Raw genomic sequence first — 27581 nt, forward strand, 5'->3', positions numbered from 1 at the left:
TCTGTGCTGCTAAGGCACTATCTATGTATATAAACCATAATGCTTGTTTCCCTATTCCTAAGTGTGATGGTTCTTTGGTTATATTTCAAATCTCTGTCCATTTTTGGCAGGTCATCACTATGTTGAAATTTCTATCTTTATGTAATTTAGAAGTAAGTTTTTCTGTTAATTTTCTTTGGACTTGAGGGACTTCTGAATTATATACTGCAGTGCAATAAAGTCATTTGCACTATTGCAAAATTTTTGTATAAGCCTGAACATTATAGCTACATCATTCTCCTATTTACTCTTTTATTATAAACATACAATTCAGCACACTTATAAATGAAACTGTAAAGAAAATGTATATGTCTGATCACATAAAAAGATTGAAATGACAGTTTCTTCATATGGTAGATAGTAGCCCACAAAAGTGAGAATAGGCCCCTGTAAAATGACAGTCATAACCTAAAAGTAGTCAGACATGTAGCTTCCCCCTCAGCATGAGAACTTAATCCAATTTCTTCCCAAATACTATTGTCCTTCCAAACAATCACTGGTGCAAGAATTTTGAGAAACATTTTTAGATGGTTACACATTGGCTTAATGATTTATCATGCCATAGAAAACTCTGTCTAAGCTTCAGTGAGTCATTGTACTCAGATTGCAAATCATTATTAACCATTATCTATGTAAATGAATTACCTAATCCTTTAGCTTATGTAACATGACCCTATAAAATACTAGCTGTGATGAAATAAACTTTGCCTCTGATTGACCATCTTCAGTGGCCCTCCTGATGTGTGTCATCCTCCTCAGCACATCACATTATCCTCACCCCTCTGGAATCCTTGAATGTTTATCGGTCTCCTAACAGTAGATCTTGGGCTGTGAATGCGAAAATCAGGTAGAGAAAGATTCAAGTTTGTATTTTTGAAGGTTTAAGAATGAATAGTAAAAAAAGTTAAATGAAAGGTAAAGTCTTTGAAATTTCTTTAACTTCTCATATAAAGATTATAAATATATCCTGTACTCTTATCCCTACAAAATAAGTGTCTTGTTTTGTGTTGTAAGGCATACTTTTCATTATTAAGAATACTGAAATTTTTAATTGAATTTTTGAATAGCTAATTAAATTGGTTGAATGAATTGAAATGCAGAAATCCTCTCATTTAACCTTAAAAAATCATAGTGTGAGCTACAACATTTAAAAGGTTTTCAGATTGTTATCATGAATAGCTTTCATCCTGGTAAAACAAAATGAGACTTGACCTGTGTTTTCCTTATTTTCTAAAAATTAATCACTAATTTGAATCTTAGTAAATAGACCAGGCTGCTGATCAGAGATTAGATTGACAAAAGAAATTTATAAAATTTACCACAATTTAAGGGAAAACCTGCCATTGGTTGCCTTTTAAAAAAGAGTAATAATTATTTACTTTTTTTTCCTTTGTGAATCTCTTTAGAACTTCCTCAGATGGTTGTACTGAACTTTTTTCTAGTCTGTCCTTACAGAACTCAATTCTTAAGTGACTCATTTTGAAGAACTAGTATGTCTCTCAATCTGAGCATAATAATTCTCAGCTTAAATCTTAGATTTCCTTTTGCTTAAATTATTGTAGATTGCCACTTTATTAAATTCTATTTATTTCACTTTTGTCTTATCTGCAACTATACTGCTACTACTGTCTCAAATCCCCACTTATTTTATTTAATACCCATTTCTTATACTTCCAATCTCCCTCACCTCAACTACTTCCCCATTTTCTCACACTTATTTGACTAGAATTAAGGACATAATTACTATTATTTCTAGCACTTACACAAAAATAGAACTAAATCTATAGTGACTACCTACATTATTGGTGAAACTCAGGTAGTTTACATTTACCAAACAAGGCTTTCCTATTTGAGACTGAATACTGAGGATTTACTTGGAAGTTCTTCTTCTAAGGTCTTCTTTTCAGGCATGAATGTCAAGTTGCTTCTGAGACTTTTTAAATTTTTTCTTTTTTGGAACCGGATTTTATTTTAAGCCAAAATCACAACTATTGTAGATGTTAAGAGTCAGTAACAAGGATAGTCCTTATGAGACTGTCAAACTACTCATCAAAGTGAATGATTTCTGGATAAATTGCTCCCATCACTATTTACCTGGCCCTGAGGAGAGTCAGAGGATGCTACTATTTGGGAATCCTGATGTAAGACCCTCCATGATTCAGAGGTTCAAATAAGTCCATCACATCTGGGCTAGACTGTCACACTGTCCTTCTTTGGTCTCTCTCTAACATCTACCTGAGCATCAGGAACTTATTTGTAACTCCTTTTTCCTTCTCATTTAGCAAATGCACTTTTTTTAGTCCACATCAATGCTCCGTTGTACCCTTAATAACACACATGTTTTGTAATTCACTCTACTTTGAATTGCTTTTCCTAAAAGGGCATATTTTCTTCATTAAGATACCTACAGGCTTCTATCATATGTCTCTTACCTTCTCTCTACTCTGTCTCACTGTCCCTTGCCCGTGTGTGAGGAGAAGATCTTTCTAGTCTCTCCTCCTCACAAGAGGGGAATCTGTGGGATGAAATTTTCTTTCTGCTTTTTCTTTTTGTGATGACTAAATGTTTTTTCTTTAATTTGAATCTTTTCGAAGGATACCTCCAGTCTGGTCCTTTTGAACTATCATCTACTTCCTCCTTTTGTTATTCCTAACAGAAAGAGCCATCGCTGAGCAACTGTACCTATTTTCCTTATTCAAGCTTGATGTCTTGGTCAAGATAAATGATGTCAGTGCTTCTATGTCTGTTATGGCCTGGGTGACCTTTTAAATTTGAAATGTTAAAAATGTTTACATTTTGAAATGAATTCTTTGTCAAGTTGGCAAAGTCATTTTCTTCTTTCTACTTTGCTATTCTCAATTTAGACTTTACTTAGAAACCCTATCACCTTCCCTAAATCCTAAGTCAATTGTTAGAGTCACTGTTAAAGGAATTCCTCCTTGTGAATGTCCTCTGTTAATTCACTACGATTTTTAAATCTGAAAGTGAACATTTTTCTTAAATTTAAAAATTTCCCTGCCACTAGTGAGTCAGTTCTTTACTGGAAACTCATGGACTCAACTCATGTTTTCCATTTTACTCCCTTGCCCATGATGAAGACCTGTGCTCTAAAACTTTGGACATTTTCAGAAGCAATCTTCACTCCATACATTTGACCTCAGTGAGCACTACAAGTCACCCCATCTAAGTGATGTGGAAGAAACACAACCAGGGTGGTAGTATCGTCTTATCCCAAGATTAGGAGACTGACTCCATTCAGTCCAGAAGTAAGAAAAGAATTTTATTTGAAGGAGTGATTTATTGTGGTATAATAATTAGTGGAATAGCCTGGGCTAATCAGGAAGCCTTAGGACCTGTGGATAAGCCCAGGGCTTAGTAGAGTAGTGATTTTGAAGCTGATAGAGTGGAGTAATAGTTCTTCTATGGGGTGGCAGTTTCCTCAATGGAGTGAAGCTTCCCCCTTACCTTCCATTGTAGAATGACAGCTTCCACCAAGGAGTGCCAACTTCCACCATAGAGTAGCAGTTTCCACCATAGAGTGGCAGTTTCCACACCCTGTGGATCAAGGTTGGCATATTTACTGGGGTCTTATCACTTAGCATGTCCCTTTCCAAACTCAGGTGGAGGTATGTTTTAGGGTTTGTTGCCATAGGCAGAAAGGAACATGCACAAGATTGAGGGATTCTTCTGTGATACCAGAGTCCCCAGTGCTCAGGTTCCATGTTCTTTCATTGTCCAACTTGTTATCATTTGTCAGGGAGAGGTCTCCATGCCCTTCCATTGTGGGAACTTGAGGAGGGGATATGGTACATTGGGGGGACCATTATAGGTCACTAATTATTTCCAAGAACAATATAAGCAATTAATAAAACAGAGAAGATACAAAGCTGATGTCTAGCATAGAATGTTAGAGATCCTGGTACACAGAGTGGATAACTGGACAATCTACAATTCATGCTTGATTAATGCTGAAATTATAAGAGTTGCAGTTGATGATTAACTAGTGAGAAATGCAAGATTTCAGAGTATGAGGGGCCCATTCCTATTACTACCCCTTCTTACCCACCGCCAGCCCACATTGTAAGGACATAAGCAAAAGGCTTTGGAGTCAGGATCCTTGCAGATCTTGAAAGGCAAAACTTCTCACACTTCTGACTATAGAAGTAAGAGAGTTGGTTCTATAAAGGTAACCATATTCTTAATAGATCAGACTAATGAGAGACCTCTCTATTTAACATCTTGTGACTCCAAGGTATCCAGTTAATCATCATCATTTCTCATCAAGAGCTACACTTGAGAACACTGTGCTTGAAGAACTTTGCCAATGAATTTCCCCTCCTGGACATCCCTGGCTAGTCTGGACCACCAACAGCAACTGCTCCCTCGCTTCTTCCAACTCAGCTCAAATTGCTGCTGGTGTCTCAATGGCAGCTGCTGCCTATTCACAGGAAGTCCAACATTGTGCATCCTGCCTGTGTCTCAGGAGAGAGTTTGTCAGTGTCAAATTAATATATTTGTAAAATTGATAATCATGTGTCACTATCTGATATTTGTGACCATACAACATAAATTGATAAAATCCCAAAATTTTAATCATGAGTTAAATCTTTAGCTCACATCTAGAAATCTTTAGAAATATGCTCTTTTAAAATACTTAAGTTTATTTTAAAAACTTTGCCTCATTTTGCATTTATATTACAAGAGGAGACTGCTTCCCTCCTGAAAATCTTACAAATCTTTGCCTGACTTACAATTTTGTTATATTTCATTGCTATATGTTTACCTTTTTCTCTCTTCTCCTTTGATTGTCATCTATGTGCCTCAGTAAGGGAATGTGCCCTCGGGACCATGCTTGCCCAGAGATGAATACCCTCTATATTTATTTAGTATTTAGTCATATACATATACACAAGTATGTATATGTATATGATATTTAGTATTGTCCATCACTGAATATACCAATTTTAGGGCCACAGAGGGGATTATAAAAAGAAATCTAATTAAGTAATTTTCATCACTTAAGGATTCCACTATAATAGTTTGATAAAGCTGCAACTGTGTGATTTAAATAAGATATAGTGGTAATAAGAATGTTATAAGGGCCTCTGAAATGATGAAAGTGTTGTCTACTTCCCCTGTTTTCACCTTGCCATACACTCTAGAGGACATGTAAAGAGGAAACTGGGACCCTAGTCCTATACCGTCATAACCAAATGGCCCTAGAAGGGAAAGGAGAAAGATGAAAGGTGACTGAGATATATCCTACCTTACTAGAATGTTTTAACCATTCAGCAAAATGTTCCCCAAATTACTTCAAAGATATTCTGATTATTTTCCCTGTTAATGACTTCTGGTAACCAATTGTTCAAAGCTCATAGAACCCATTGTCATCTGGACATATGATGTCCCATGTCACATTCTTGATGTTGTATGAAGACTTCAGACTCTGTATTTTGTGCCCACAAAATAAAGTCAGCTCTTTGGCTCAGGGTGGTGGCACTTCTGGTACAATAAATAATAGTGATAATACTGGGCATCTTTGTTTTAGCCCTGATCTTTTTGGGAAGGGTTTCAGTTTATTTCCATGACAGATAATGATTGTCAATGCTTTTAGATAGATGCCATTCATCACTTTAAGGAAGGTTTCATTCATTCCAAAGTTCTCAAATATTTTTATAAGGAATGGGTATTGTATTTTGTTGAATTTTTTTCTGCATCTATTGAAATAATCATGTGGTTGCTGTTGGCTTTCTTACTAATATAGTTGATTATGCTGATGATCTTCTTGAAACTAAATTATCCCTGCATTCTTGATTTAAAACATACCTGATAGTAATGTATGATTCTTGTGAATTTTTCTCCTTGTAATCTCCTTGCTAGTATTTTATTTAAGAATTTTGCATCAATGCTCATTAGAGTGTGATTGGTCTATAATTTTTGTTTTTGTGTTTTAGTTCTTCCTGGCTTAGGTGTCAATACCATATTTTTGTCAAAAAAAGAATTTAGAAGGATTTGCTCTTCCCCTATTTTTCTACATAGTTTCTATAGTTTTGGAGTTAGTTGTTCTTTGAATGTTTGGTAGAATTCAGTTGTGAATCCTTCTTGCCCTGGGGCCTTTTTCTAAGGGAGTTCTTTGATGACTTATTCAATTTCTGATTCTATGATGAGGTTGCTTTAATTTTTCTATATTGGCTGTGATGTCACCTGTTTAATTTTTGTTAATGGTAATATGGATTTTTTAATAAACTTAATTTTTTAAGTTAATTCAAGTCAATCAATGACATATTTTTTCATAAAACCAATTCTTTGTTTTATTTATTAGTTCAATGGCTTTTACTTTCAGTTTTATTCATTTCTCTCTTGATTGTCAGGATTTCAAATTTAATGTTTAATCAAAGGTTTTTAATTTAATTCTTTTTCTGTTATCTTTGATTGCATGTCCAATTCAATGATCTGCATTTTCTCAATATTATTAATGTAAGTATTTGTAGATATTAATTTCCCCTCAAGAACTGGTTTGGTTACATCCCGTTGATTTTGATGTAGTCTCTTAATTGTAATTTTCTTTAATGAAATTGTTGATTTTTTCTAATTTTTTCTTTGACCCATTCATTCTTTAGGATAGGATTATTTAATTTCCAATTCATTTTTTGTCTTTATTTCTGCTGCCTTTTGTTTAGTGTAATTTTTTTTTTTGGTATTATGGTCTGAAAAATATTGTAACATCCATGACCCTGAGAGGGGATAAAGCTGCATCACAGAATTCCACACTGCCCCCAAGAATTCCAAGGGAGGGAGCAGTTAGGGGCAGTTAGGGGCAGTTGGAGACCTGGTATAAAAGCCAGGTCAGCCCTCTGGCAGAGGTTCTCTTGGAACACACCCTGTGGGTTCAAGGGCAAGAGGGAGTATTTCTCTGACTGCCAGAAGTGAGTTATCTCCATAGCTGACTTCTAGTAGATGAACAAAACCAACTATATACCTTCAATTTCATTGCATAGGACTTAGGAAAAGACTATTTTAGGGAATTAGTTTGGAGTCAAGCTTGGGGTGATATTCACACTTTCCATAAGCCACAATTTCTACTTTCTAGTGGCTCTGAAGTTGATCCTGTCTTCAAAGCCAGTGGGCTGCTCCTGAAGAAATCAAGCCTCACCTATTTCTATCCTGTGGGGAAATAATACATACAGAGAAAGATATTATCATAAAGGTTTTATTTAGTCTTTTCTGTTACCAGATTGAATCTTGAATTTACCTAGCCAGATCTAGTCTCCGTTGCTTGACTGGAAGATGTCAGTAACTGATTTTAACTGCTCCCTGTGTGGGGGTGGAGGAAGATTCTACTCCCTTACTTTAACCCGTCCCTTTTTTTGTGAAGCCTGTCCTGCTGCTTCTCAGTTCAGGGACCTAGAGAAAATATTGTTAATTGAACTGTACCGTCAATCATTCAGTCCTATCTTACAGTATACCATTCAATATTTCTGCTAATCTACATTTGAATGTGAGGATTTTATGTCCTATTATGTGGTCAGTTTTTATAAAGGTGCATATTCCTTTCTTTTCCCATTCATTTTTCTACAGAAGTCTATCATATCCAATATTTCCAAAGTTCTATTTATCTCCTAAACTTCTTTCTTGTTTATTTTCTGGTTGGATTTATGTACTTCTGGGAGGGGAGGGTTGTGGTCCCCCACTAATAATAACTTCTTCTATCATTTCTTTCTATAACTCATGTAACTTTTCCTTTAGGAATATGGATGCAATACCATTTGGTGCATAGGTGTTTAAGATTGATACTTTCATTGTCTATCATGCCTTTTATCATGATGTGATTTCCTTCCTTTTCTCTTGATTAGATCTATTTTTACTTTTGTTTCCTGAGAGATTATGATAGCTACCATAGATTTTTTTTTTACTTTAGCTGAGGCAAAATAGCTTCTGCTGTAACCTCTTATTTATTGTATCTTCCTGTTTTCGATGTCTTTCTTATAGATGGCATATAGAGGGATATTGGTTTTTAATTCACTCTTCTATCCTTTTCCACTTTATTGGTGAGTTCATCCCACTTATATTCACAGTTATGATTACTAATTATATATCCCTCCATTTTATCTTTCCAACTTACTCTTCTTTCTCTCTCTCATTTTAGCCTTTCCCTGTTCACAGCTGATTTAAAAAATAATAATAAACACATACCTACCATTTTAGAAGAAGTACTGTGTATTGGTTCTGAGGCCGAAGAGTGGTAAGGGCTAGGTAAGGGGTTAAGTGACTTGTGCAGGATTACACAACTAGGAAGTTTCTGAAAACAAATCTGAACCCAGTACCTCTAATCTCTAGGCTTGGCTCTCAATCCACTGAGCCTAGCTGCTCCCTTCACAGATGTTTTGTTTTCAATGACCTGTGTCCCCCTCTCAGGATCCTCTTTCCTTATTCTCCCTACCCTCCTAGTCTCTATAGGGTAAGATAGGCCAAGTGTGGGTGTTATTTCCATTTTGAGCTAGTTCTAATGGGAGTAAGGTTCTAACTTAGCTACTGCCCCCCAATCTTCTCCACTGTATTTGCCTCGTATGTGTCTCTTTTTTTAACTTAAGTTCCAATTTATTCTTTTCTAAATTAAACTTTATTTTATTTTTCTCCATTTACATGCAATAACCATTTCCAACATTTTTCAAAGAATATTGAATCTTGAATTCTCTTTTTCCCTCCCTTCCCCCTAAACTCACCCATATTGAGATGGTAAGCAATCTTATATAGATTTTACATATACCATCATCTAAAACAGTTAATCCTATTAGTTAATCATTTTGTGGAAAGAAAATCAAATTGTAAAAATTGATGAAGTGAAAAATGTTTACTTTGGTCTGGATTTATATTGTATCAGTTCTTTTTCTCTGGAAGCAGATGACTTTTTTTATCATGAATCTTTTAAGATAGTTTTGGATAATTGTATTGTGAGAATAGCTGTTATTCACAGTTGTTCATTGTAAAGTGTTCTTGTCACTATACAATACTGTCTTGGTTCTGCTTATTTCACTCTGCTTCAGTTTGTGTAAGTCTTTCTAGGTTTTTCTGAGTTTATCCTGCTTGTCACTTCGTATAACACAACAGTATTCATTACAATCATATACTATAACTTTCTCAACCATTCTTCAATTGATGGATATCCCCTCACTCTTCAATTCTTTGTCCCTCTCCAAAAAAAAGATCTCCTTTAAATATATTAAATATATATGTATGTATATGTAGATGTATCTGTATATGTATACGTATATGTATATGTCCTTCCTCTTTTTGTTTTTCATTTCTTTGGGTCACAAACTTAGTAATGATAATGCTGGGTCAAAGGACCTTTTGGCATAGGTCCAAATTGCTCTCCTCAGTGGTTGAATCAGTTGACAACTTCCCCAATAGTTCATTAGTTTGGTCATTTTCCTTTTCTGTCATAATAGCTAATCTGATAGGTGTGAGATGATATCTCAGAGTTGCTTTCATGTGTATTTCTCTAATTAATAATGATTTAGAGCATTTTTTTGCATGACTACAGGAAAATGTAATTACTTTGACTGACAACTGCCTGTTCATATACTTTGACCATTTATCAATATATTTTTATATATTCTTATATATTCACCTCATTTCTCTATGTATTTGAAAATGAGACCTTTAGTCAAGAGACTAGTAAAAACAATTTTGCACCATTATAATTACTGTGTATTACTTTCCATCCTCTTTAACCCTGTTAGTTTCTGACCTCCACCTTGCCCAATTTGCCCTTTATTCTATCAGTCCCATCCTGCTTCTATTTTTTGCTTCTCCTCTTACTTTCCTGTAGGGTAAGATAGCATTCTATACCCAATTGATTGTGTATGTTCTTCCCTCATTGAACCAATTCTGATGAGAGTAAAGTTCACACACTCTCCTCCCCACCTCTCCTCTTTTCACCTCCCACTGTAAAAGCTCTTTCATGCCTCTTTTAGGTGAAATAATTTTTATCCACCCCCTCCCAATGCATTCCTCTTTCTCAGCCTTAATTTAATGTAATTTTTTAATATCATTCCATCATATTCAACTTACACCCTCACTCTCTGCCTATGTATTCTCCTTTTAATTGCCCTAATACTGACAAAGTTCTTTGGAGTTTCAAGAATCATCTCCCTCTGTACACAATTTAATTTTATTGAGTGTCTTTTGATTTCTCTTTCCTTTTTACCTTTTTTTATGATTCTCATTAGTCCTGTATTTGAGAGTCAAAATTTCCTTTGAGCTCTGATTTTTTTTCAACAGGAATGTTTAAAAGGTCTCTATTTTATTGAAGACCAATTTTTCTTTCCTAAAGAATTATGCTCATTTTTTCTGGTTTAGTGATTCTTGGTTGAAGTCCTAGCTCCTTTGCCCTCTGGAATATCATATTCCTTGTCCTCTGAACCTTTAATTTGGAAACTGCTAGATGTTATTATCCTGCTTAGCCCTCTATCATATTTTATATGTTGGGAGCTTAAATATTTTGTCTATAACCTGGGAGTTCTGGAATTTGGCTACAAAGTTCCTGGGAGTTATCCTTTTAGCATCTCTTTCAGAAGGTGATTGGTGTGGAGCAGCTGGGTAGCTCAGTGGATTGAGAGCCAGGCCTACAGACAGGAGGTCCTAGGTTCAAATCCAGCCTCAGACACTTCCCATCTGTGTGACCCTGGGCAAGTCACTTGACCCACATTGCCCACCCTTACCACTCTTACACCTAGGAGCCAATACACAGAAGATAAAGGTTTAAAAAAATTTTTCAAAAAGAAGGTGATTGATGTATTCTTTCCATTTCTCTTCCTCTAGTTTTAGAATATAAGAGAAATGTATACATAGTTTCCCTAAAGTTACATGATTCACTTTGTCTCCCTCCCTTATTTCCTCTCCCCTCCCAGAACTGACAAGCTATTCCACTGGGTTATAAATGCTTTACCACTCAAAACCCAGTACCATATTATTCACATTGTAAGAGAGTAATCTTATAAAATATCCCCAAATAAACAAGTGATAAATCCTATGGTTTCATCTGCATTTCTACTCCAAAAAGTTCTTTCTCTAGATGTGGACAGCATTCTTTTTCTTAAGTCCCTCAGAATTATCCTGGATCATTGTATTCCTGTTAGTAGCAAAATCTATTAAATTTGGTCATCCCACAATGTTTCAGTTACTGTGTATAATCTTCTGGTTCTGCTTATTTCACTCTGCATCAGTTTGTGGAGGTCTTTTCAGTTCTTTCTGAAATCATCTAGTTCATCATTGCTTAGGGCAAAATAGTATTCCATCACCGTCATATACCACAATTTGTTCAGCCATTTCCCAAAAGAGCAACATCCCCATAGTTTCCAATTCTTTGCTGCCACAAAAGGCACAGTTATAAACATTTTTGTATCAACAGGTCCATTCCAAATTTTTTATCTCTTTGGGATACAGACCATGTACTGGTATTGCTGGATCAAGAGGCAGGCATTCTTTTAAAGTCCTTTAGACATAATTCCAAATTGCCTTTCAGAATCTTCTATATCAATTCACAACTCCACTAGCAATGAATTAGTATTCCAACTTTGCCACATCCCTTTCAACATTCATCATATTCCTTTACTGACAGATTGACCCCAATTTGCTATGTGTAAGGTGGTGCCTCAGAGTTCTTTTGCCTTTCTCTATTCAAGGATGATTTAAAATTTTCTTATATGATTATTGATTGTTTATATTTCTTCATCTGAATCTGCCTATTCATATCCCTTTTCTATTTGTCAATTGGGGAGTGACTTGGTTTCTTATAAAGTTTACTTAGTTGTTTACATACATGAGAAATGAGACCTTTATCAGAGAAGCATGTTATAAAAAATTTTCCCATTTTGTTACTTCCCTTCTAATCTTGGTTGTTTGGTTTTGTTTGTATAAAACCTTTTTAATTTAACATAGTCAAAATTATTCATTTCACATCTTGTAATTAATGTTCTCTATCTCTTGTTTGCTCTTAAATTTTTCCCTTCTCCATGAATCTGACAGGTAAATTATTCTCTGTAATTTGCTTATAATATCTATATGTTTAAGTCATATACCAATTTTGAATGTATCTTGGTGTAGGATGTAAGATATTGGTCTAATGCTAATTTCTGCCATATTCTTTTCTAATTTTCCCAGTAGTTGTTGTCAAATAATGAGTTTTTATCCCACATGCTGGGATCTTTGGGTTTTTCAAACAGTAGATTGATAATTTACTCCTAATCTATTCCATTGATCTTCTATCTCTTAGTCAGTACTAGGTTGTTTTGATGATCACTCTTTTATACTACAGTTTAAGATCTGGTACTACTAGGCCACCATCCATCACATGCTTTTTTGTTAGTTCCCTTGATATTCTTGATCTTTTTTTCTTCCAGATGAATTATGTTATTATTTTTTCTAATTCTATAAAAGAGTTTTTTGGTAATGTATTTGGTATGGCAATGAATAAGTAAATGAATTTAGATAGGATTGTCAATTTCATTATCTTATCTTGGCCTACCCATTAGCAATTAATGTTTTTCCTAGTTTTATTAGTGTGAAAAGCATTTCATAATTGTGTTCATTTAATTCCTTTGCTTGTCTTGGCAGATAGATTCCTAAATATTTTATATTTTCTAGAGTGATTTTAAATGGACTTTCTCTTTCCAAATTTTGCTGCTGGCCTTTGTTGGTAATATATAGAAATGATGATGACTTATGTGGGTTTATTTTGTATCCGGCAACTTTGATAAAATTATTAATTATTTATACTAGCTTTGATTTTCTAGGATTCTTTAAGTATATATCATATCATCTGCAAAGAGGGCAAGAAGTGGATCTCACAGACTCTGCCCTGTGGGCAGTGCTAGACTGTGCTTGGCCCCTGTGAAGAGGGGACAGGATAAGAGGTCACCATAAAAACCCCGGAATTTTTCGGCTTGGGTCAGGTCTTGTGGAGGAGGTCTGTGGTGGAGGAGATTGTCTTCTGTGGATTGTCTTCTGAAGATAGTCTTTGAGGGAATGTCACTGGAGACTTTTGCTGAAGTACTATTTATTATTCCCATTATATACATGAAGAAATTGAGGCTGAGAAATGTTCATTGTCCCCAGAGCAAAGAGCTAAGTGTCTAAAATTGGATTCCAACTTGAGTCTTTTTGACACCAAAGTTCAGTGATTAATGCACTATCTCTCCTATCTGCTCACATCCTCTCTTTGGGTTTCAATACATTTTCACTCCAATTATCTCATTTCATCAATATCATGACCTTGTCTCTTCACTTCTGTATACTAACAGTTTTCTCACCTAAAAAGGGGGATGATAATAGAATCTCCTGCCTTAGAATGATTGTGAGGATTAAATGAGATGATATTTATAAAGTCTTTAGCAAAGGACCTGGCACATAGTAAATATTTAATAAATATATATTTTCTTCCTTTCTTCTTATCCTTTCCCTATTCAGAGTTTCAGCTCTCTGTGATTCTCCCCTAATCTCTTCCCATCCTATCTCTAGGAGGACAGAGAAGTTAGACCTGAAGATTCATCCGTTAATAAACATTTATTAAGTGCCCATTCTGTTTGAGGCACAGGGATAAACTCTGGGAATATAAACATGAAAAAGAAAGTCCCTTGGCCTCAAGGAGTTGATAGTCTAATAGAAGAAGACCATGCAATAGGGGAAACTGAAAATTGGAGGGTGAGAAGGGAAGGTATCTAATGGGGGAGGGGGGTGGGGATAGATGGAGATAGGTCCAAAGGAATGCATCTGGGTAGGAAATGAAGTGATGGCTAGCCTAGGTGCCCTTCTAAAATGGAAGTTTGAATCTAATAATCAAGGAGTTCCTGGGAGAGAAGTTAATGATGAGGTAAGAGTATCAAAGTTGGTGTGATTTTCCTGATGATGAGATTAAAGGTAGTATAATGGAGAGATGTAAATGACACAGTTGGTTAGGAAATGATGAGATACTGACCTGGACACTGACCTGAAATGGAGACTAGAGAAGAATCTCTCCACTTGGAACCAAAGTCAGCACTTTCTCTGCAATTTCTTGTTAAACATATCCTTTTACCAACTCTACTCCCAAATAAGGCATGGCTATATGAAGTACTGTGTGTAGAGTCTTTACTTCAATGGCAGTAAGATTAAGTATCTCCAACTTAGGAGAGGGCAGCCCAAGGAATACATCTGGCTGCTTAGAACACTTTCTCCCAAAGATGGGAGCTATTCTCTTCCAGAAGACTGGCTCTTCTGGAACTCATCTTCTTACCAGGGAATTAGAGAGTTAAAATTTCCAGCCTTAGAGACCTTCCCCAAGTAGTGGATCCTCTAATATAATTTCACTAATATTTATGTTGAACTTTCTTTTCCCTGCAGAGAACTAACTACCAAGGAAAAACTAAGGTTATGGAAGTTCTTGGGGGAATTATCTTGCCATTACCATTTTATTCTAAAGAAAGCCTGCACTTTGCTAGAACATTCAAATTCCAAGACACAGATATCCTCCTGGTTTCCTATCCCAAATCAGGTAAAAGATATTTAACTGTCAAGTTTAAATTAATATTCCAATCATATCTCTATCTCCTTCCTCCTTGACCACTCATCTCCAGGAATCAATGTGGTTCTTCCCACAGATACATTATAGAGAATCATATTTGAGTGACTAATTGAACAAAATGGGATTCTTTGAATGGAGAGGACTCAAATTCAATCCTTTCTAGAAATAGAGAGAGGAATTCCCTCTTCAGGGGTCTTGACTTATAAAATAGAGAATTGCCAAGTGGGCCTTTATCTACACTGAGGATACTCTTGGTTAAATTTCTGGTGTTCCCCTAATGAAAGGACCATTTCCTGTTCTCTTGACCTGGAGTATCAGTGCTACCTTGAAAGTATAGGACTGAATGGGACACTGGGTTCAGGACTCTGGGCAGCTGGGGGCAGCAAACACAATAGAGAAATTGCTTGATGGAGGAAGAAATAGGGATATATTGAAGGCCAACTTTGCCTCCATTTGAATTGTACTTGAGGTCAAGCAATGGAGGTGGTGGTCATTAACTCCTGGGGAATGAGAAATGAGTGAAACTGTGGCCTTCAAAACCATAACTCTTTCCTTTCTTTACCAGGTACAACCTGGATGCAGCATATTCTGAGCCTTATGCTCAACAAGGACTTCCAGAACCAAAATAGCATGCCTACCTATATTCGGGTTCCCTTTGTCGAAGTTTCAAGCTTTAAGATAGAGTGGGACAAAATGCCTGCACCACGCCTCTTTGCTAGTCACCTCCCTGCCAACTTTTTCATCAACTTGAAGAACTCCAAGACTCGAGTAAGTGAAAATGAACTCAGAAACTTTCGGCAAAACAAGCAGGTAGGACAGTAAGTAGAGATAAACATAGAACAGGAAAAACAGAAACAAAAGAAAGAAAAGAGGATCATTGAAGCATTTTTAACCCTTACATTCTCTCTTAGTAACAACTATAAAACAGAAGAGGAAGGGCTAAGCAAATGGGGTTGATTGACTTTACCAAGAGTCACACAGCTAGGAAGTGTCTGAAGGCAAGTTTGAATTCAAATCTTCTTGACTCCAGGCCTATCTCTCTATCAGTTTTGCCACCTAGCTGCTCCTGAACCATCTCTATTTTTTTTAATGCCAAGAAGAGACCAAGAGAAAAGCCAAGAAGAAGCAGGGAGAAATAGGACAGTTTTGAAATCTACTTGTTGAATTTATTATACTCTTAAAAAGAAAAACAAGTTCTATGCAGTTGAGGCCAGAGTTTCATGTATGATCACTTTTTCTGTGCTCTTATGTATGTGGAAATGCCCATTTATTTGGTGTTTATTAAATTTGGAAAAATATATACGGGGCCTATACACATACAAAATATACACACATGTATGATATATAATATAAAGTTTATGTGTGTGCATAAATTTTTTTAAAGAAAGTGGTTGATCTTAGAGCATACAGGGAGCCAACCCAGCATTCATAGGTCCAGGCTGCAAGGAGCCAGAGTTAGATTCAGGCACCAGATCCTTGGGCCTTATTCTACATATGTTAGGAGTGGGAGCTTACAGTCAAGATGGAGGAAAACAACATGTCAGTGGAATATAACAAGATTCTTGACAGGAAAGAGTATGGTAGAATGAATGGAGCATTGGACTTGGAATCACAAAGACATGGGTTCAAATCCTATTGCTGACATGTGCTGTGTATCTTGGGTAAGTCACTGAAACTTTTCTATCACTCTGTTTCTCCATCTGTAAAACAAGAGGTTGGTATTCAACAGCCTCTATGATCCCCATCTAGCTTTTTTTTTAAACCCTTAACTTTTGTGTATTGGCTCCTTGGTGGAAGAGTGGTAAGGGTGGGCAATGGGGTCAAGTGTCTTGCCCAGGGTCACACAGCTGGGAAGTGTCTGAGTCCAGACCTGAACCTAGGACCTCCCATCTCTAGACCTGACTCTCAATTGTGTAAATAGAATTAGCTCTAGCCAATTCATAGTCAAAACTCTACCTACCTGAGATGATGTCATCCCCACCTCCCTTTGTGGGGAGGGGAATGGAGTTACCCGCACGTGACAATAAGTAACAAATCAAGAACAAGGGACTGCCCTTTGGGCAGTCCAAATCAGTGCAGAGGCTGCCATTTGTCCACTTGAATTAGAGGTGGACCCACAGGAAGTGACGAAAGACACTATCCCTTCAAGTATGTTGGTTACTTCAGACTAAGGGAGTTCCTGCTTTGAACTTGATGCTGAAGGATCTCGGATGAGACAGCAGGCAGCTTCTACTCTGAATGGTCACATGGGTAAGTTAGGCTGACTTCCTTGGCCTACCTTGGCGTTTCTAAACTAGGTCTTGTGGCTTGTAGCCTCATTTATTTAGCCTTTTAACCTTCTCTCTATGTCCAGGCCTCTGAAGGCCTGGACTAGCCTCTCCCTCTCTCTATTTCCCTACCTTTTACTTTCCTAATTGTAAATAAACTACCTTAAATCCGATCCTGACTTGGGTCTATTTTAATTACAGAATCAATCTGAATTGTTGATTCTTGGGGGCCACACTTTAATTATATATCTATAAATACCTAAAATCTCCCTCTTACACAATCCACTGAGCTATCCAGCTGCCCCCTCCAACTAGCTTTAAAACTGATTCTTTGGTAGACTGAAGAAAGGGATGAAGTGATTTTCAGGACTTAAACCAGCAATCAGCAGAAGGGAGTGAATGACTAGTGGTATACCATCCACAAATACAACATTTTCTTTGCCATGTAAGAAGCGTCAGCACCCAATATCCTATTCTGTCTTTTAGTCCTTGGTGTATATCATTTCTCCTGCCCTCAGGAGTCGGTAGTAGCAAAACATTTTCAAAATGGAGGAACACCATGTGTAGGTTTAAGATCCCAGCCATGTATTTTTCTTAAACCTTTACCTTCCATCTCAACATCAATACTAAGTATTGTTTCCAAGGCAAAAGAGTTATAAAAGCTATGCAAATAGGATCAAATGACTTGCCCAGGGTCACAGAGTTGGAAAGTATCTGAGGCCATATTTGAACTCAGGACCTTCTGGCTCCAGACCTGGTGTTCTATCCACTGAACCACCTAGCTCACCTCTGGCTAATTATTAAGTTCACACTATCTCAATCAGGTAGTCAAGGCATGAAGTCTTGGTTAAGTTGATGTGCTAAGAAGCCAAAACACCTGGATTCCAATTCCTTCTCTGACATTTATACTCTTGACCAAGTCACTTAACCTTTAGCACAGTTTCTTAGTCTGCAAAATGAAGGGATAGAACTAAGTGGCCTCTTAGGTCTCATTCTAAGATCCTTTGAAATGATGTGCCTCAGAATACAACTTCAAAAGTAATGGTGGACAGAGCAAGTCTCCTCACACTTGACTTCCTAAATATTCCTCAAGCACAGATATGATCATATCACTTTCCTGTTCAATCAGCTCCTTATCTTCTTATTTTATTTGTATATTATATTTTATCTTATATGTATATGACATTATCTTGATATATTTACATATTACCCCCTCTTATCTCCAGAAACAAATATAAAATCCTCTATGTGGCCTTTAAAGTCTTTCACAACATGGCTCCTTCCTATCTATCCTGGCTTCTTACACCATACTCCTCTCCAAGAACTCTACAATTCAACTCTGCTGACCTCCTTATTGTTCCCACTCTTCATGAATCTCTTCCTTTTCATTGGTCATCATGCAGGTCTGGAATACTCCACCTCCTAGTTTTCCCAGCTCTCTTTAAACTCATCTCAATCAATCAATAAACATTCATTAAACATCTATTATGTGCAGAACACTGTACTAAGTCCTGGAAATACAAAAAAAGGCAATAGAGAGTCTCTCTAGAAGCCTATAGTCCAATGGAGGAAACAACATGCAAACAAATATATACAAAATATATAATATAGATATGTAAATAAATAAAGATCAAATATGCATATATTTGTATGTATATTTAAATATATACAAAACAAGCTACATACAGGATAAATAGGAAATAAATACTAGAGAGAAGGCACCAAAATTAAGAGGGGTTAGGGAAAGGTTAATGTAGGAGGTTGGAAGTCACTTGGGACTTAAAAGAAGGCAAGGAGGTCAGTATTCAGAGCTGAAGAGGGAAATCATTCTAGACATAGAGAATAGCAATGGAGAATGCCCAGAGCAAGAAGACAGAGTTTCTTGTTTGTACAATAGCTAGGAGGCCAGTGTCACTAGATGGAAGAGTATATAGTGGGAGTAAGGTACTGTTGGACATTGATACACGAGCACCTTAAGTCATGAGCAGTTTGAGATACAAGCAGTCATGATCAGGATCTTTTTGCTTTAAGTTACAAGCTGATTAATGAATCACAAATTTCTGCAACCCTCCACTAGATAGCCTGCTAAGTGTTTGGTTTCACGAGTTACCTGCGGCTGCCTCATTTACTTCAGTGTTTATCTGGCCATTCTCCAAACCACAATTAATTAGAGAAGTAAAAATTAAAACAACTCTGAGATACAACCTCATACTTATGAGACTGGCTAATATGGCAAAAAAGGAAAATGAGAAATATTGGAGGGGATGTGGGAAAATTGAGACAGTAATACAATATCAGTGGAGCTGTGTACTGATACCACCATTTTGGGAAGCAATCTGGAACCATACCCAAAGGGGCATAAAGTTCTGCACACTGTTTGGCCCAGCAATACCACTACTGTGTCTATATCCCAAAGAGATCAAAGATAGGGGGAAAGGATTTACTTGTCCAAAAATATTATAGAAATTCTTTTTGTTTGTTTTATTTAGGTATGTAACATACAGTAGTTAATAACAATAGTAACCTAGTGTGTAATGAGGGTATAAGAGGTAGATCGTTTATGGAGGTTGGTAATGCTGTAGGCAGTCAGGAAACAAGTATGTCTTAACCTCAATCTGTTTACTGATGGTGCTGGATGTAAGAATGACCAGCACCCAGTGCCTAAACCAGCCAAGATATTGATGTAATTTCCCTTCGCAAGGATTGAATCCCCTTCAAGAAGATTACCCTTCAGCCTCTAACCTGGCTGAGGAAGTAACTCCTATTGGATGACAATGAGATTAGGCAGGAAGGGAAGTGTGATGCTTCCTGTATAACAGCAATGGAGTTACTCTGCCACCCTCCTAGAATCTTGATCAGCATTCTACTTAGATCAGAATTGAAGGTAGGAACCACTAGTTCATAAGTTAAACTAAGATTTTATTTGAGAGGTTGATTAGGGAAAAGGGTTTGGAGAGTGGGTTAGGAAGCCTATGAATCTAATCTAGTACTGCCTCCTTGATCTAAATTCAGGATGTTGAATGATGTTCCTTACTATGATCTTCAGCTGTTCCGAGGGACCAGCCCTGGGACAGAAACAAATGATCTCTTGATGGTAAAATAGAACAACCTCTTGATAGGGTATATCTAATTGATGTTCCTATTGGGTCAGCAAAGTTCTCCTAAACCTATCTGGCCTAGGAAACTAAGATCCTATGTTCCTCCTCCCAGCCACCCTGGAACCCCAAGGAGTAGAAGTGAAGATGAGAAGAGAAGTAGGGCAAGAACAGAACAGAACCAGGGTCTCTAGGGCTTTATATACCCTGGGTCCAACTGGCAGTTGGTACTTTCCCTGTGGCTCATACCACAGTCAACATTCCAACCAGGGCAAGTGACAGGTTGCCCCAAGCAAACATGGCAATATTAATCCTATATTACAAGTGTTTGGCAAACCTAAAGATCCAAGATTTTAGAAAAATTCATTATTGAGCAAAACCTCTTGGGAAAATGGCAGAATGTGAAAGTGTGGCAGAAATTAGGCATAGATATAGATCTCCAACTATATAACAAAGTAAAGTTAAAATGGATAAATGATTTAGAAATAAAGGGTGATATAAGCAAATTAGAGGAGCACAAGAGTTTATCTGTCACATCTATGGATATGGGAAGAATTTACAACCAAAAATAACATAAAGCACATTACAAAATATAAAATGTGTAACTTTGGTTATATTAGATGAAAGATTTTTCACAAACAAAACGAACGTAACCAAGATGAAAAGGGAAACAAAAACTGGAGGAAAAGTTTTATAGCAAGTGTCTCTGAAAAAGGCCTCATTTCTCAAATATATAGGCAATTCTCAGAGGAAGAAATTAACTGTCTTTAGTCATGTGATTAATTGATGCAAACTACAATTATTTAGAGAAATAAAAATTAAAGCAACTCTGAGATACAACCTTACCCATATCAGACTGACTAATATGACAAAAAAAGAAAATGAGAAATATTGGAGGGGATATGGGAAAATTGAGACACTAACACACTATTAGTGGAGCTGAGAACTAATATCACCATCCTGGAACCATGCCCAAAGGGCTATAAAACTGTGCATATCCTTTGGCCTAGCAATACCACTACAAGTGTTAAGATGAAGAAGGACCCTGTATAGATAGTTTAAATGGGTGGCTAGGATTGACAGACCTAGCCTGACAGGGAGGTCTCTTCAAGGACAGAGAATAGATGACTGCACTCTATCTGAGGCCAGTACAAAACTGATCTGACTGCTGTCTCTTATTAACAAGGTTTATTAAAAAAAGTATCAGAAGATGGGGGTGAGGAATGTGGATTCTAGAGTACTTCCCTATCACTAATGTCTCTATCTTATGGCCCACCAGTCTGACTTTTCATCAAAGTCTCTTCATCCCTCAACAAAGTCAAGGCTTCTCTGAATACACTCTGCCTAAATATCCCCTTCTGCCTAATCTAGTTCTAGGCTAAACCCACACAGAAATGTAGCCTCTAGAATGTACATTGATGAAAGATGAAGACAGGTGTCAGGAATGATTGAGTTCACCCCAGAGAGGCTAAAGCCCCTCCACATCCACCCCCCAGCAAACTTAACAATTCAATCAGCTCCTTTTCTGGTTTTGGTCTTCTTATGGCTTCAGCAGAGTAGTCAGTTCGAACAATTTTCTCAATCCAGCTAGATTTCTCACTGGATCAAGTTAGAGAATCATGAACCAGTTCCCCGCAACTACCAGTTAGAATCATAGCATCCTCTCTATCCTCAAGATTCTAAAAGGGTTTGCCTCTGCCAGGACTATTCCACACCATTCCATATCACTCTGCTTTGTTCACTCTGCAATCCTGTTTCCATCCTAAAATCTCCCTTTCACGCCAGGGCTATATCGCAAAGAGATCAAAGATAGGGGAAAGGATTTACTTGTTCAAAAATATTATAGAACCTCTTTTAAAGAACTGAAAACTGAAGGGTTGTCCATCAGTTGTTTGCAGAATTGCTGAACAAGTTGTGGTATGTGATTGTAATGGAATAGTATCATCCCATAAGAAATGATGAATGGGACAATTATAAAAAAAACCTAGAAAGATTTGCATGAAATGATGGAGAGCGAAATGAGCATAACTAGGAGAATGTTATACTCTGTAACAGCATTAATGTATGATAATCAACTGTGAATGATTAAACTATTATCAGCAGTGTAAGGATGCTGGACAACTCCAAGGGACTTTCCACCACCATAAGAGAAACTGACTGAGTGTGAATGCAGCTTGAAGAATACCATTCTTCACTTTATTTCCTCCATTTATTTTTTTCTCTAATATAAGTGATATGTCTTATTTCACAACATTATCAATATGAAAATATGTGTTGCATTGTATATACAATCTATATCATATTACCTGCCATCCTGGGGAGAGGGGAGGAAAAGGAGGGAGGGAGAAAACATGGATTTCAAAATGTCAGAAAACAACTATTAAAAATTCAATTTAATTTTTAAAAAAAGGACTTGGAGGCACAGAGATCATTCTAAGGCTTGTGTAGTTTTCTACTTATAAAGAATTGTTCTTACTAAAGTGTTAGGCTCAATCGTTTCTGCAGGCCAAAGTAATACTAGTTCTCTCAGCATTGTCTAAAGTTCAGTGCCTTTGGACAAAGCATCATTTGACCTCTCCTAGTTATGATTCTATGACTTCCTTCTGCAATATTCAGTTTCCATATAATAAGGAAGTTGGATTATGTGATTCCCAAGGTCTCGTCTAGCCTTTCCTCATCCTTTGATCCTATAGATAATCAATATATGATCCTATAAATAGATAATCTCAGTTTAAATGATCTTGAATTTTATTATTGTGTATGGACATATGAAGAGAGATAGATAGAGGGGGAAAGTTAGTGGGGATAAGGAAGATTCCCTAAGAAAATTGGCTAGACAACAATTTCTAGAACTTTACCCAAAAATCTCAGGATTGTTACTATCTTTTCTTCATTTTGTTTCTCCTTAGGTAGTGTTTTTGGTACGAAACCCAAAAGATGTTCTGGTCTCCTATTATCACTACCACAAGTTCGCGAAGTTTCTGCCAAATTTCAATTCCTTTGATGACTTCTTTCATCAGTTCGTCGAAGGCAAAGGTTTACTATACCTGGGGATCAAGGATAACAGGGGCAAAACTGATAGGGAGGAAAATATGGCTAGACTTTGAGCTCTATTTTGAAGTCAGCCCCATTTCTTAAGTCTCATTAACCTCTTTAAATTTTCAATTCTAAATCCTCTACTCCCTCCCTCCTCCATTGAGAAGACAAGAAATACGATACCCATTGTACACATATCATCATGGAAAAAATATCCAATGTCTGGTTAATCTGATGAATCAGAATTGTCCAAAATTGGAATGGGCTCAATCTGGAATTGAGGGCTTCAACTTCCTAGAGGAAGCAAATTTCCCATCACTGGAAGACTTCAAGCAGAATCTGGACTTAGGAGAGATTCCTTATTGTATGCTAGGAGCTTCTAGATACCTCCTAATTATGAAATTCTATGATTTTATCAGTAGCAACGCTAACCTCACAGTGAGGAGAAGTGTTCCAAACCCTGTGAAGGGAAAAGAGTTTTCAAGGGATTCGTGCTCCTTCCCATGACACCAGTAGCATTGATGGGACAGGATCAGTAGAATGACTACGGGGAATCATAAGCTTCTTCATGCTCTATCCTTACCTGTATGCCTTATTTTAAGTAGGGGAAGATGACAGACTTACATCTAAGACAATATGTCAAATTCAAATAGAAACACGGGCCACTAAACTGTATATACAGATCCCTCTGTGTTGCATACTGACAGTTTTTAAATGTAATTTTATCTGTTTTATTATATTTTTATTTATTTTGTTAAATATTTTCCAATATATTTTAATCAGGTTCAGCTTATATTCAGGAGTGTTGTGGGCCATGTGGTAGACCTCTGGTCTAAAATAAGCATTAATGGGTCAGTCAAATGAGAGAAGACGCTGGCCTGCCATGGAATGTGAGCAGAGCTATAGATAAAACCAACAAAAGGGATGAGGAAACAGGCCTTGTTCATTGTCCCTTGTAGAGATCATAGATCAATTTGGAGCCAGAAGTTATCTAAACGGAACATCTAAGAGATGGTTGGGGTTGGAGTTTGGAAGATTTCAGTCTAAGTTCTGCCTTAGATACTTAGTGACATGTGACCTTGGATAAGTCATTTTATCTCTGTCTGCCTCAGTTTCCTCAAGTGTAAAATGAAGCTAATTAAAGCACTTGGCTTGTAGAGTTGTCATAAAGATCACATGAGATAATCTTTGTAAAGAATTTGACAGATAAGGAAATTGAGGCCCAAAGATTAAGTGATTTTCCCCAGGTCACACAGGTGGTAAGTGGTACACCATAGATTCTGCCTGGGTCCTCCTGATGTCAGCCAAGGTTCTTTTCTGCCCAGCTTTCTCTGTCTCATCTCAATAACTCAGTCAAATCTTCACAGTGCCATGCCACTAGGAAGTTTTCTAAGACCTGAGGTCACTGCTGCTGATTTCAGAAAGATCAAATAGTATATGTTCTTCCTCTGAGCCCAAGTCAGATGCCCCCATGCCCTCTGGGAGAGCCCCACCTTGGCCATGGGATAGGGAGGGGGCTGAGCAGCTCCCATAGTCAGAACTTCAGTGCCTCGGAACTTGGCTTGGGAGGATGTCCTTGACTTTCTCTCTGCCTTCTCTTTCTCTCTAGTGAATTATGGTTCCTGGTTTAACCACACTAAGAGTTGGTTAGATGTCTACCATGAACTGAATTCCTTTCTGATCACCTATGAAGACCTGTTCCAGGTAGACCAACATTTCTCCACCACATTTCTCTGTGCTCAGTCATCAGGGCTGGATTCCATAGCCCCTTCACCCATTATTTTCAAGGGTCTCCTCCTCCATGGCCCCAGCTAATCCTGGGGATAACCCTGTTAATTGAGTAGTGGCCAGGGTTGCTGACTATGGCCGTCAGCTTTTTCCAATGGGGGAGCTTCCATGCTGGACCATCAACTCCTCTGGGATCTTCCCAGATGCTCAGAATTCACAGTAAAGTAAGCAACTAGTATTGGAATGATGGATGCTGGACAATAATGTTAACAAGATCATGCACTTATAAATGCGCACACATAATTACATATACACATTGTCATATATATATATGTATATGTATATATATATAAAATATATGTGTATATTTATATAATCCCGAGTGGGAAGAATTCATGAATGGTGGATCTCTCCCCACCTTCATTGCCCCCATCACTGCAATGAGTTCACCAACAAAGAGTTGAGAGGTCAAAGTATAATACAGCAGTTTATTCTTTCAGAAAATGGACATTACCTGCTTTGGATGCTTGTGGAGTGTCTTTTCCCCATTATGACATTCAATGTTTGTCTTAGAATTAAGATTCCTATAGCTCTGTCAAATTCCTGTTGGCAGAATATTCTCCAGTTTTTGTATTTTTTCTTTGGATTCATTGATTCAAAATATTCTGAAAACTGGTCAACCTGGCTTGCTCACTCTCACTTTCTTGCAACCCAGAAAAAGAGTCATTTATCCTCCCTCAGACTTCTTCTACCTGGCTTGAAATCAAGGTGTCTCAACCATGCCAGAAAATGAAAATATCTTAACTCAACCTTGCAAATTCTCACCAGCTCCATCTAAGAGATTCCGTGATCTAGCCACAGTTTTCAATCCTGTAAATATTTCAACAAACCTGGATAACTCCTTCCTCTCTCCCTTTCTTCTAAATCTCTAGCACAGGTACACAACACCAAAACACTTGCTTCACAACCTTTCTGGCAGGGGCCCTTCAAAATGCATATTCTGGGCTCATACTCATCCTTCACTTGTGACACATCTTACATATTCACATCCAGAGAAGGACTCCTCATGCTCCTTTTGTTAGGCCCTCTATACCCACAAATTCCTTTTGTAGCAGAATCCAAATTCTCAAATCATCACTGTCTTAGTACTTTTGACTCTGAAACCCCTTTCAGGCTTAAAAGTAAGTCAGAATTACCCAATCCTCCCTTCCAGACCAACAGCTGTAAAACTTTGCTGATGCATGTCTTAAGCCATACCAAAAATGGGGAACTGGGGCCCCTCACTATGTCACAGTCCTGGATGGGACCCCCCATCTGAGTGAGGTGGCATCATTAACACTAGACCCAACCAAAGCAATAAGTTTACAAACACAGAGTTGAGAAGACAAAGTATAAGGCAGAAATGTATTCTTTTGTGAAAGGGACATTCCTTGCTTTGGATGCTTGAGGTATACATGATGCATATGTCATATATTCATAAATGCATACACAAACACATTCCCAAGCACACATAAATACATACATCTCCAAAAACATACACATATTCACAGGAACATATATACTCACAAACATCCAGATAATCAGAAATGCATATCCATTGTCACAGGCACAAGTGTCCATATAATTCAAAAATACATATAATGAATCACACATACTCTCAGATACATAGACCTTCACACACTCAAAAATGTATATGTATACACATGTATACTTATACTCATAAGCAAATGGTCAACAACTGAAACTGGTCATGAGCACTTGCTCCTCAGTATCCATCCTTGGTCCCTGGTTGCCAATCTTAACTTAGCAGCAGGGATCCTAGAGATGCCTCTACTGGGGGGGAAGGGAGCCTGGGGTCCTGTGAACCCTCAGCCTCATTCCTGCTCCCCATTTCTAAGGAACCTCGCCAGGTTATCCAGAATCTGGCCAACTTCCTGGGATTGAAGCTGGAACCGAATGATCTGGAGAACATCCTACATTGCAGCAGTTTTTCCTACATGAGTCAAAATTACTCCCTCAATTATTCTTCTTCCAAATTTTTTGACCAGAGCAACGGGAAATTTTTTAGAAAAGGTAAGGATGGATGCACCTTCCTAGAGCATTCCTGTAGGACTTCACCAGGGAGGAGAAGGATCATTATTTCTGCAGCATTCCACTCAGTGTCCTTTTCTCCCTTTAGGTGTAACAGGAAACTGGAAGGAACACTTCTCACAAGAGCAGAATGATGAATTTAATAATATCTACCAGGAAGAGTTGGGAGATGTCAACTTTAAATTTGACTGGTCTCTGAACTGACCAGGAAAACAAAAACTAGACCTTTCTCTAATCCTCAGGCTGATTACTGTAGTGATGCCTCACTATTCTACCTTACTTTACCCCACTCCTTGACATAATCCCATACCCTTCTATTCAGTATCTGGCCAGTACTAAGTCATCTCCTATTTTCAAACTTTTTGGCACCATAAGACCTTTCTCCTTGTGAAGTAGGGGGGACTTAGGACAATTTAGACCCACTGAGGAAAGCAACCATAAAAATATGCCTGTAAGTCTGCCTGGGATTTTTTGCTTAGCCAATCTCAATACAAGTTTCTGTCTGGCTAAAACTCAGATAAGGAGAACTCTTGAAAACTTCCCACTTGGTCATAAGAAAACCTTGAGCCATTCCTTATTTTAATGACCAGAGAAGCCTTTGTAATGTCATAACCGAATTACCCAGACCTCCCTTCCCTCGTTTCCTGTGAACTCTGATGTTACTCTAAGCAAATCAACTATCACCCTTTTTCAATTGCTTGAGCAAACTATAAAATGTAAGTCTAAACTCTGAATAAATGGAAGCCATAACTCTCAGTTATA

General features: G+C 37.4%; 1 protein-coding gene across 1 annotated transcript; it reads left to right on the forward strand.

Moving 5' to 3' along the window:
• Nucleotides 1-662: 662 nt before the first annotated feature.
• LOC123236759 (sulfotransferase 2A1-like) lies at nt 663-27575 on the forward strand. Its single transcript, XM_044663165.1, has 7 exons — nt 663-886; nt 14422-14572; nt 15168-15370; nt 22874-23000; nt 24610-24704; nt 26627-26801; nt 26908-27575. Exons 2-7 carry the CDS (start codon nt 14452-14454, stop codon nt 27021-27023), a joined length of 837 nt encoding a protein of 278 aa, XP_044519100.1. The 5' UTR covers nt 663-886; nt 14422-14451; the 3' UTR covers nt 27024-27575.
• The last annotated feature ends 6 nt before the right edge of the window (nt 27576-27581 follow it).

Source organism: Gracilinanus agilis, chromosome 2 (assembly GCF_016433145.1).
Source record: "Gracilinanus agilis isolate LMUSP501 chromosome 2, AgileGrace, whole genome shotgun sequence".
In the NCBI taxonomy this organism is placed as follows: domain Eukaryota; kingdom Metazoa; phylum Chordata; class Mammalia; order Didelphimorphia; family Didelphidae; genus Gracilinanus; species Gracilinanus agilis.